We start from the raw sequence: 12,385 nt of genomic DNA on the forward strand, positions 1-12,385 counted from the left end.
TGTCTGCTTTCCACCTTGAGAAAACTAGTTCTCCTTGTGTAAATAATTAATGAAACAGAGCAGAAATCAGATATTGTAATGTCTTAAATCATTATATATGCTACTTCCCACCAGATTATTAGCTGTTTTTGTCAGCCTGATGTCTTTTGTTTTCTAGTTGAAGAATTTCAGCTTTAGAAAAAAGGAGGTCAAAGTAGAATAGTTATCCATTTGATATCTGTGACCCCAATGTTGTTGTATTTCTAATTAGAACATGCACCTACTATGTTAGGAATAAACAATCAGCAAAATGCAAAGTAGAATAAAGGCAAGAAATTGCACTTTAAACTGCAAACAAGACAGTCACTGTTTTCCCAAATCATTTGAAAAATATTAGGCACACTCTTCAATTTGAATATATATTTGTTTAATTATGTCTTCATTAAAAGTGATCTTTGACAGTGTTTCTAATAATAATGGCCTAATTCTATTTATACAAAGGGCTTATATGTTGTACCAAGCTTAGCTTCCAGTCATATTTCACCACAGTAAAGGGCGGGAAGGGAAGGTTAAACAGCCTGATTACTTCTGGCAGTATCACTTTTTTTGCATGCTTATATTTCACGAGTTTAATGAAATATATTAGTATACTAATTGTGTTTTCATTAAAAATGATACTGTCATTTATCTCAAATGGTAACAGTGTGTATCAACAAATGGACAAGAGAATGGAAGGATGAGCATTCATACAAGCAAAATAGCAATAGCAGGATCACTAGGGATGTCAAAGGAAAGTAAGTACTTAGATGAGCTCTTTTAAGCTTACTTGTTAATTTATGCATTAAAATGTATTTAATTGTGTAAGTGCTCTGATATTATATTGCTTTCTGTTACATTTTAAATGTATCGATGCTATTAGCAATTGTTAAAGTTTAACTCACTTTCATGCTTAATTGTATTCTTTACCATCTTTCGTACAAACTACATTATAATATTTTTAAAAGTAAAAAGAAAATCTTACTTTTTTCTGAAGTCATATCAACCTGGAAAAGAAGAAAAAAAGAAAAAAAAAGGAAGATGAACAAGTTGCAATATAGTAAATGTATGCAAAGTCACCAGTGAAGTTATACTGGTTGAGTCAAGACCACTGCATACCTCAAGAGACACAAATGTAATGACTGAATGGAACGAAGAATGCATTGAAGCTAAGCATGGTTTTATTTCAGTGTTTCTAATAACAGAAAAGTGGTTGCTTTGCTCTTGTTATAATCTAGTAGATGCAAAATCTTGCAAGGTATTTTCTTTCAATGGGACTAGCAGCAGAGAGAACCCCGACTTCTGCATCACTAGGTATATTCAACATTGTTCTTGACTCATTTCTCCTCATCTAAAGCAAAAAGTCCATAATGATCATCCGAAAGGCACCTACTATACCTTAGGCCCAGTTTCTTTGCATATGTTCGTTCTGATATCACCATTTGAATTTTTCCCCTCTACCTTTGTGATGAAGAAATGCAAGTATAGAAATAACTGTAGATTTGCTACCACCTAGGATTTGATACTATTGATATCTCTAAATGGAAGCAGTGATGGCCTTCAGAAGCCACCTTTTTTACTTTTTTTTTTCTTCCAGAATGCATAGATTTAAAGGGCTGCAATTAATATAAATAAATAAATAAATGTCACACAGAAAATTCAAGTTTAGGAGGAGCACTAAGCACTTAATTTCCTCTACCAAATCCGTGGTGGTAGTATGGCTGAAAAGTTAGTTTTGCAGTAGTGCTGACACAGTTGAAGCTAAAGCCTCCAAGATATTCTTTAGTGAGTGCTGGAAATGCCCACTTTCATTTAAAACCATTCTTTATAAAAGTAAATGCAATATATTTTCTCAAATTAGATGTTACTAATTCTTGTTTTTCCAGAAATGGAAAACAAATGTAGGTAAATCACTGGCATGACTTATGTGGTCATACATATCTTGTAATCACTTAAGCTGATGTCTTCAAACTTCACATTTAGGATAGTTTAATTTTCCTTACTTTAAGTCCATCATATTACGTCCATCTGGAATTATGTCAGCATATGAAATAATATTACTAAAATAAGAATGAATAAAACAAACTAAAAATCTTTTAAAAAGCAAGATATCTCCACCAGCAGTCAGTTGTTTTTTTGTGTTTTAGTTTCTTAAATAAAAACGCAATAAATCAAAAGATCAGAAAAAAATAACTTTCAAATATTCTTTACATGTTTTTTATGGATTTTTCTCACAACAAATTTTGGGGACTTCACTGGAAATGCATAAACAGCATTATGGAGGCTAAAAGAATTGGTTTCATTCTTTCAGAATGAAACAGTAATCATCTAATAATAAATGTTTAATTCCATATATATATATATATATATATAGTGGCAATTAGCTTCTGATAGAAGACAGGTATCAGGTTAAACAAGGAAGTTACAGATCTACAGCTAGTAATATTTTTCCAAAAATACTTAGCTCCTGCTTGAATGTATTTATTAAAAACTTGACCACATTTTCATTTGACAGTGCCTATATTTCAGCACTAGAATAGTGCTGATATTCACTTTTTGTAATGATAATAAAAAACTGCAGTCCCCACAGCAAAACTTCTGAACTCTGTTCTGCAGTAAATTGCAAAGACATTCATACTGTTTGAGGAGGGGGCTAGTCTCACAGTGCTGGCACTTCTTGTTTGCAACAGCTGAACATCCTTAAAAATGTGGGGATGCTTTTTCTTATGTTACTCATTCATGAAGGGCTGAGACCTTAAGAAACATTTCTAACTGCCAGAACAGAGCTGGCAAAGCTGGGACCTGCTCATATTTCTTCATTAAGAGGCAATTCAGTTTATGTTAAAAAAGAAAACTCTATGTATTTTACTTTGGGTAAATTTCCTTGTAACTTGCAGGTTAACACTGAATCTATGCTAGACCTCATTATCCAGTTCATACATCTCTAAGATCTAGTCTGCCAGATGTTATAAATGGACAAGACTTGAGTTACATTCCTTTCAATTATACATCCAGTGCATATAATTGCAATGTGGTTGCAGATTCCTCTCAACAGAGAACTGGCTGATGGAGATATTTGTGTTTAGGTCTGTCTCTCTGCCTCCCTTTTCTGCCTCCACTAGAGGAAGCATGTTCAATCTGTACATATGGGGTACTAATAAAATGCATGCTATATCAATTATCTACTGGCTCTAAATATTTCAGATAGGTCTGGTAGCAACTCTATGTTATTTTTGGAATCAGAAAATTAACCCCACTTTGTTGTCGTTGTTGCTGTTGTTGTTGAGGAGAATATCCACTAAATAAATCCACCTTCATGATGCTCTTCAGAAGGATAATGTTTAAATACTTTTAGCTAGGAAACTTCTTTGGAAGGAATATATTCTATTAAGCATCTGTGAAATCAGTGGAAAACTTTGATTTTAGTTTGGAGAAAGTGAGACTTGGTAAATTCCAAAGTATGACTGTGAAAGATCCTTTTAAGGTCCACACAGATTTAATCTTCCAAGGTGTATCTATTAGTTGCATTTTAATAGTATGCATAAGCATTGACATGCCAGTACAGCAACATTACCTCTTCTTCTTGTTCTTGGTCTGATTCTGATTCCTTTCAGTTCCAAAATGCCATGCAAAAACAGAAGGAGAAAACAGAGCAGGCAAAATGCAGAATTGTTAGAAGGGTAAGAAAAAGTTAATTCTAACAACATTTCTGATAACATTTAGCATTTAAAAGAAGTCTATGCAGTAAGTTTATGCAATTTCTTGTGTAAAAAGTGGCAGTGTAAAAGAAATTGCTATAGAATCCAGCAAATTGCAAAAAAATTCCTTTTAGGTGTTATACTTAATGATGCTTATTTGTCCTGAAATTTGACATTTATGCATGCTTTCGCATCTATAAATTGAAGTGAGTAAATGTTTCAAGTATTTAAGAGGTTACTCATTTAAATTGAAAATAGCTTGAGACACATTGTACTACAGGTTTTTTGTATGATTTACAGATAATTATATTACATGGTAAAAATACAGAGGAAAAAAAAAACAAACACCAACATTTTGGTCAAACAGCCTAAGATGTTTCTAAAAAGCATGCTGGTCCTAAGCTGACAAAGAATAGTAAGAAGTATCCTACTTATCACGTGATGGCAATAAATTAACTTTTTTGAAAGAAACGAATATTTCTTGGTTTAGGGCACTCCAATGAGATTTCATCTGGTCCTGAGTCTGTTATTTATAAATAGTAACTCATGATAGACTTTTCATCTCCTAACTGTTATAACAATATTCAGAAGAATACAATACTCTGAACAATATTCTGACTTATTTGCACATTCTTGACAGCTTAGATCAGATCAGATGTAAAAAGAAAATTTAGTCTCAAAATCAGCGTGATGTTAAAATAAATATAAGAAAATATTTTTGGCACTGCCATAACATTTGAAATTCTAGAGCTTGAGAATGCTATGTTTTCAACACTAGCACCACGGATACATAAGGGCAGTCACCAAGAAGTGTTATAGCAGAGTCCGTTAACTTTCAGACTGACAAATGATGTAATTTTCAGTCCTTCTATACTTCATATTTTGAAAACAGGGTAAGATCTATAGGGTTGTATTGTTACACTTGTATGTCTAGAAGTTAACTTCCTGTCCAGATAGGTGTCACAGGACAGGGTTAGACACTGGGATGTCTTCAGCAAAACCAAGAGACTCAGAAACATTCTGAGTCCCAGATGTGCACGATGTAGGTAAAATTACTGCACAAAATAAGATCAGCATATGTCTTGTGCAACGCTAACCACACAGTACAAAGTCATCTTCTACTGTCCTCTCTTCTGAGCCCTCAAAAAATGAGAGCTAAATGTGTGAGTACTAAAACCAAGACATTGACAGCCCTTGTACCGTGTATTTATTCTTTAAAATACACGATTGCAAAGCTTTAACAATATTTTGCCCTCTTACTTCTTCCTCAGTCACATTACAATGCTGATTACTTTATACCAGTATGATTTCACAGTACCTTTGTGTAAACAGGTAACGTGATGTTTAAATTACATATGGCTTGATGAACAAGACCTCTTGTTGATTTTGGCTCCTTCATGAATGATAATCGTCCGCAGGGTTCTTGAGTGGTATCTCGCACCTGGTGGAACAAACATACAGAAAATTAATTAATTAATTGTTCTGGTTTGACTTGAATTAATTTCTGGTTTGAACTGCACAAAACACTTCAAATTATTCAGCAGAAAGAGGATAGAAAAAGTTCACGTATGCAAAAATAATACATTCTCTGCGTTTTTTCTCCTACTTATTTGTAAACGTACATGTAAATCTATTTGCATCAAAGTAAGAGAAAACACAACCATATGCATGCTTAGACAATAGAAACTTACTTCTAGAGGCCAGTGATAATGCTGTCTATCATTGTCTTAAAAGAACAAAGATATTCTAGTATGGTTAGGCTTACGTGATAACTTACAATACCTGCTGTTCACTGAAATAATCCCCAGACTGAGTGGTAGACAGACTTATTTTCTATTAAGATATTAAATAAACCAAGTCAATTTTCCTCATGTTTGTGCCGATATCAGCAATAAGTCTCAAAATTCTGGAATTACATATTGTGTTTGTTTATTTGCCCACTCTTTGGCTGAGGGGCTGTACAGTAATGAAAGATTACACTTAAACAACATATTCTGCAAAACGTTTTCTCAAATACACTGGTGAATCTTATTCTTACAATGAAGAAGTTTGGAATATACTCATAGGTGTGACCGTTACAATCTGCAACTGATACTACAGCACGTCATATTTTCAATTTTGCAGTGAATCAGAAAAATATGTTTCACAGCTGTTAGCAGAATCAACCTCGGCACTTAGGAGAATAGTAATGTACTTTTAGCTTTTGTATAAAAAGGACAAAAAATCACAAGAGAAAAAACAGAAAGCATTACCTCATACACAGTTTTCTGAACTGAAAAAAATGATACAGTTAGATAAGCATGCATTAATTTTATCAGACTGAAAGTAGTAGATGCAAAGCCACATGTGCTGGCACAGAGTAGCAAACTAAAACAAGATTTAAAATACTACTGAGAAAGAGGGAGTTTAGAAGTTGTCTAGCAGCAGAGTGAATTTAATTAATGAGGGAGTGGGTTGACTTTCTCCAATTTTTTCAAGTTTCCATTTCTAATGTATCTCTCTAAAACTTTTTTACTTAACGACTCTGTTGTAGCCAGACTGAACCAGCAGAAGAAAAACACGGTTTGCTGGAAAAGGCACGTGAATCTCCCTGTTAATCTCTCTGTCCAAAAGAGGTGGCAAAAGCACTGCTTCGTATCTGCTCCCTGCAGATCTCATGAAAGCAAAGGAGCTCTGGGGACCATGGTTTTTGCATCGCTGGCACTTGAATCTGGGCCTAAAACATTAGTTCATTTGGTTTGAACTTTTTGTTTGTTTGTTTTAGCTTTTGTTTTGTAGATTTTTACTCAAAGATTCTACAATAGTATAGTAGCATAAGCTACAGGAACACAATCAAATGATGATTCAAAAGTACTTCATTTTTCCTTTGTTCTCAAAAACACAGTAAAACCATAACTTGAAATATCTAAAGAGGACCCATACTTTTCTTGCAGAACTTCCAAGCAAGTTTTGCATTGCTCCTGAAGAGAGTATCATAGCTGAAAAACAACCGCATCTCTCTTTACAGTCATAACCATATTTACATCCACCTGGTGTGACAGTCATAGTGGGACAGACTTTTGTCAATTCTTACATCTTTTCTTTTTTCCTGCAGTGTACTGAACCCTAATACAGGAAATCAAACACGACGAACTCAGTCAAAGCTTTTAGACTGTAGGTAGAGAGCAAGAATCACTGAGCTACCATTTTGGTATCTGAAAGAATATTATGGCCACACAAAAACTGAGACACAGACAATTGTCTGTAAAGCCAATGTTTCTGAAATTTCAAGTGCCTATTTCCATGCACCTGGTAGGCTCTGTCTACTCAAGTCAATGTTTAATTTACTACGAGAAATCTGGACTGTTCATATCTGCTAAGTTTATCACAGATTCCCAATTAGACAAAAATAAAAATATTATCAATAGCTCATTATACATTATAACATTACCTTAACAAATAGAGGAAGTCTGTTTTCTTTGAAGGCAAAAAAACTGAATATATGATGTTGTCCACTCTTAGTTAGTGGCACCAAATTGCCAAAACAGTCAACATAGATGGGTTTTCCTTCTAATACCTATTGGAAATGAATAAGAAACAAGGTAACAATCACAGTCATGACGTCAGGACTCTTCAGCCTGGTTCTATAGCACCTGTTTGGATCAAATTCTTAAATTTCTAAGACTTGACCTGTCAGAGTATATGCAAGATTTGTTATGTACAGTCACCACATTTTAGATTATTAAATTCTTACTGGAATATTTCATCAATTCAGTAATACTCGTGTAACACTATAAATGACCAGATATGCATTCAGTGTCATGAATCTGTGCAAATTCTCAATTTCTTCTTTATTAGTATTTTTTAATTGGATCTTATTTTAGCATACTTTGCTAATATGAGCATGCAACAATAAAGAAACATTTTCTTCAGCATTCAAACCAGACATGAATGGTAAGATAAGCCTGTCTGAATATCATGAATTTTCTGAGTGTTCCTAAACAATGCAAAAACTTTCTAAACTAGATTATCTATGAGTTTTACCTATTAGCAAATTTGTTGCAGTAGGCAAAGTTACTATGTACTAGTAGATTATATTCATTTTGACTGAACTTGTGAAGGTTGAGAGCTTTTGAAATTCAGGCCTCTAGCAAATATCTCTCCGAAATGCCTGTGTAACGATGCTGTGTACATCTTTGGATTGCTGTTTGTGGCCCCTCCAACATGTTTAAATCTCATCTTCACAGTTTTGGAGCCATTTCCTTCAAACAGCCAGTACATTAATCCCTCAACATTACTTTCCAGAAATTCAGCCGCCTTATTCAGTTTTATGAACCTATATTTTATCTAGCTGCTCTGAACAACAAATGCCTATCGAGGCTTCAGGAATAGTAGAACAGATTTTTTTAAAGGTGGAGTTCAACCATGAAAAAAAGAGATCATACTAAGCAGAAAATATGCCATGAATGCAGTAAATGTGTTTTTAATTTCTCATTTCTTCTAAGGAAGCTGAAAGAGTCAGGAAAATAAAACCAAACCAACATTCTAACAGGAAGTTTGTTGGATTCCACATTAGAAAAACCTTCACTTTTCAGGAACATATATGAATCTTTTAATATTTGGTAACAAACATGCTGTTGACTGCTTTTTCAGTTATTAATATGTATTTATGGAGTTACTGGCAGCTGGCTTTTACCTATCCTTTTTGCTGTTTACCCTTTTCACAACACCCTGTTAATATCAGCTTCAGGAAACATAATTGTTCAACAAAGAACACCACTCCAAATCTCACCTTTACTTAGATATTGCCTCTAAAAAAACCCCTATGATAATTACTGAGAAATCTGAGTTGTCTCCTGGTGGTTTGTTACAGAACTAATTAAAACTTATGCAATCAACGTGGATCATCACAGAAATGACCACTGTGTACTCAGGGCTAGTGAGTTACCTGAGGCAAAAAGTCAATTCACATCTGTCACCTCATTTTTAAGAGACTTTTGTAAGTCTTAGGTTTTTCATAAACCCTAACCTATGCAAAATTCGTACAGACTACTTTTTTAAAATAAAAGTCATACAAAATGCCTTCTCCTTCTTGCACAACTAGCAATCTCCAAAGGTCAGTGTTGTTTCCCCGCATAAAATTAGATTCCATAATAGGTAGTTGGAAGATGCTGCTCTAACTCTGAATCTCTGATTTAAAAGAAATGCTGACCCTGACACTAGAAAAAAGGAGAAAGAATTTTTAACTGCTCATCTAAATAGTAAACCCCAACTTTATTTTATTACATGATTTCCTAGTATACATGAGCCTAGTTTCTAAGTCTAGCTGTTTAATGATAAAAAGGCAACTTAGGAAACAGAATTCTTTTAATGCAGTTTTGTCATATACATTTTTTAAGTCTTAGGCCTGTAACAGAGAGTTCAGACTCAACCAACCTACTTCCTCTCTCCTTGAATCTAGCTTACTATTCCACTTAAATATTAAATATTTTAATATTAAATATTAATGTATTAATATTTAAATATATATATTAAATTTTCTGAGGACACACTACGTCTCCTTAAAATGTCAGTGATGCTACAGAGAAAAAAAGCAGTTTTGCCCTTTCTAATAGTGCATAACCAGATGACTGGATTTCTTTATGAGTGAAACACAATCTAGGCTGATCCAGGAAGATGCAAGTGTCCAAATACAGACTACAGATTTCAGCTAGCCCTCTGGTCTAGCAAGTTGGTAATGCCCATTCATTTGATCAATCACTTCTGGCACCTCCACGCTCCCTTGCAACTTACCATGATAGATGACACTGCATCATAAGAGTATTTGTTAGCATTTGTATTTTTCAGTCCTTGTTCCAACCAGCAAGCAAAAAATATTAGCTTAAAATTAGCATTAGCAAATGCAGGAAACTGTTTAAGATTCATGTACAGTACCTCGACATCCCTGCTTCTGGCAACTTCAGCAAAATTTTCTTGTTGTTCTAGAGTTTTATCCACCTTGTCATCTGTCATGCAGAAACATCTTAACCGTGCTTCAATGGGATCATGTGATTTGGCAAACACCACAAATTTGGCCATGTAGGGGACGCAGATAATCTCTCTATACACTTGAGAAGCAAAAGTAACAGACTCTTGTGTCTGTCGGCAGTCAATTAACCAGAATCTGTAAAATAAAATGAAGAGTTGAGCAATCAACACAGAAAGATTTAAACAACAAAGTTATAATTTTTCCATTGTGGCAGCATTAGCTGGTAACTCAGCCAGTTGTTCATGTAGGTCAGAATAAAAGAGTAGTAGTTATCATTTGGGATGAATAACTTAAGATGGTAACTTCCTCTGGTTTAGGAGCCTGAAGCAAAATGTACAGCAAAAGCATTTCTGCCAGAACTTACGTTCCAAAAACCAGACACAAAACCCTTCACAGGATCTCTTGCTGCACAAAGTCCAGGCCATTGTTATTTTCCAAATACATTCCTGATTATTAATGAGGAAAAGGTTTTAGTATGTGTTGCTAATACTTCAGTCTGTTCTACTTGTAGAACCTCCATCTTTTATGGTTGAAAGATTAAGAAATTTTACCTAAAACATATACTTTTTTCTACCATCTAGCTTAGAGGTTCGCACTATATTTCTTACAAACCACAACAAAAGCTGAGGGTCTTCTAGATGAATATAATTAATTGATTTTGTTCATTATATCCCACTGCATTCAAAATCACAAATGACTCTTAGGTGAATCTGGAGACATTCAATATTGTGCTGTTTTTATGCATATTGAAGGACACATATTTCTGTGCTTGAGTGATATTACATTTTGAAGGTCCTCAAAGGAGGTGCATCCAAACCTGATTCCTACTACCCTTGCTTCCTAGAGGCTGTAACCACCACTGACTCACTTTATACTTCCATTTCACTGATGACACATTTCTTTCCAGTGTATACACAGTCTTCTATAACATACGCACCACAAGTCATACATAACAATATTCAAAGCAACAGACAGAATAAATGACTGACTCTGCATAGTGTGAGAACTGCCTACCGCTAGGGCACGTATATTACTACAAACCCCAAATAATAGATATATATTGAATGTAGAACATTACTGAAGATGTGGACGCTGAAATTCATGTCTGAAACTTCAGCTTCCAGTACAGGTCTCCTTGTGTCAAAAATGATCCAATTCTTCACTGAAAGCTACAGGAGCTTAAGCCTTTCTTTGGGCAATTCAGCCCAGAAAAATATTGTTCAGCAACAAAAAAAGGGCAGAATTTCTTTATACCTTTCTTAAGACAACTGAATTATTCTTTTGTAAAGATAACAACTCACTTTCACTTAAAATAATTTTCAATGATCTATAATTTTAATAATTTTATTTTCTAATCCCCAAACATAGAAGCAGGAATGCACTACTCAATTCACAATAAGTAGCATGTATCGCCGTCTTTCTCTGATATCACATGATTTCGTTTCTCTCTGCAGTTGATAACATCTCTTTTAAATAAAATTCTCTTTGTGGGTGGAAAGTATGGTTGTGTTTGACACCTGCACGATGGAGAAGGAAGTCATAAGAGGTCAAGGCCACCTCAGAAGCTGATATAGTCTACAGGGAGCTTATCACTTACTGTAGATTACATGACGTTATAACATAATAAACAAACCTTTCAAGCCTGATTTCTCTGGTCTTACTCATCTGCAGTTGAATAATAGTAAATATCATGCTGTGCTTATCTTTAGAACTTTTAACAAACACTCTGTTAACAAACAGAGCCTGACGGCATTTGAAGAAAGCAAGCATGTTTGGTACATGAAGGTTGTACACACTGATACTTTACTTTCTTAGCATGCGGGAGAACTATGCTCTGCTGGACTCAAACTGAAGAGACTACATCCTCTGAGAAGTCACCATATGCTCAAATCATTTTCTCCTGTACGCCAGTGGCTAGGAAGCCAATGCAGACACTAAATTAAAACAACAACAACAAAAAAACCACACTAAAAACCTTACAGTTTAGGTAATGGAAAACATCTATGCCTCAGAGTGTGCATTTTAATTCACATGTATTTTAGACAAAAGTATCTTTTTCTCAAGCTCACTTTAGAGAAGTTTTGTCTTACAAACAGGAAAAAAAAATCTGCATTATTATTGATTTAATTAGACATAGACACATTATCATAACTGGCAAAAAGTTGGGCACCAGCTGGTTCACAGCAGGGCACAAGGCTAAAAAAAAAAAAAAAGGGTAGATGCACTTTTAGACAAGGGCATAAGTCAAGAAATTCAAGTTAACTTGTCCTTCAGCAAAGAGGGTAATTCTCTGACTGTAAATACATGAAAAATCTAGTTTCTTCTCTATCTTTAACAGCATTTAGAATCACATTTGGGTTAAATACTATTGAACATGCATCTAGATAACAAAGTAGATGCGAAACTCATTGAAATTTTTCAATTAGACTCAGGGTACCTAACACTGCGATAGTAATCAATTATAATGCCATCAGTGAGATTAGAAAACACCTACTACTAGGGTCTCTGTAGTTGAACTGTAGTTCTGAACTATGAACTGTAGTTCTATAAATTGTCACCCTTGTTCTGGCTGTATTTCATGTGCAATCTGCTTGGGACTTCACAGTTTTAGAGATTTTGAACTCTCAGTCCCCAGATCTGGATCTTAAGTTCATCTTTAATTTCT

General features: G+C 34.5%; 2 protein-coding genes across 2 annotated transcripts in view; one reads left to right on the top strand and one right to left on the bottom strand.

Moving 5' to 3' along the window:
- Positions 1 to 6,456, top strand: part of LOC116231255 (uncharacterized) — a 59,036-nt gene extending 52,580 nt beyond the window's left edge. Inside the window, exons 3-5 of the mRNA XM_090139247.1 lie at positions 683 to 773; positions 3,630 to 3,695; positions 6,247 to 6,456. Of these exons, the coding sequence (XP_089995373.1) occupies positions 683 to 773; positions 3,630 to 3,695; positions 6,247 to 6,310 (221 nt within the window). The 3' untranslated portion in view covers positions 6,311 to 6,456. The remainder of the gene's footprint in view (positions 1 to 682; positions 774 to 3,629; positions 3,696 to 6,246) is intronic.
- The window catches only part of ANK2 (ankyrin 2), a 159,074-nt gene that overhangs the window by 24,295 nt on the left and 122,394 nt on the right, over positions 1 to 12,385 (bottom strand). Inside the window, exons 35-39 of the mRNA XM_090139219.1 lie at positions 9,627 to 9,855; positions 7,144 to 7,269; positions 5,032 to 5,154; positions 3,590 to 3,622; positions 1,001 to 1,022 (exon numbers count right to left, since the gene is read on the bottom strand). Coding sequence (XP_089995345.1) covers positions 1,001 to 1,022; positions 3,590 to 3,622; positions 5,032 to 5,154; positions 7,144 to 7,269; positions 9,627 to 9,855 — 533 coding nt within the window. The remainder of the gene's footprint in view (positions 1 to 1,000; positions 1,023 to 3,589; positions 3,623 to 5,031; positions 5,155 to 7,143; positions 7,270 to 9,626; positions 9,856 to 12,385) is intronic.

This window comes from Phasianus colchicus, chromosome 4 (genome assembly GCF_987193195.1).
Source record: "Phasianus colchicus chromosome 4, bPhaCol1.hap1.1, whole genome shotgun sequence".
Classification (NCBI taxonomy): Eukaryota; Metazoa; Chordata; class Aves; order Galliformes; family Phasianidae; genus Phasianus; species Phasianus colchicus.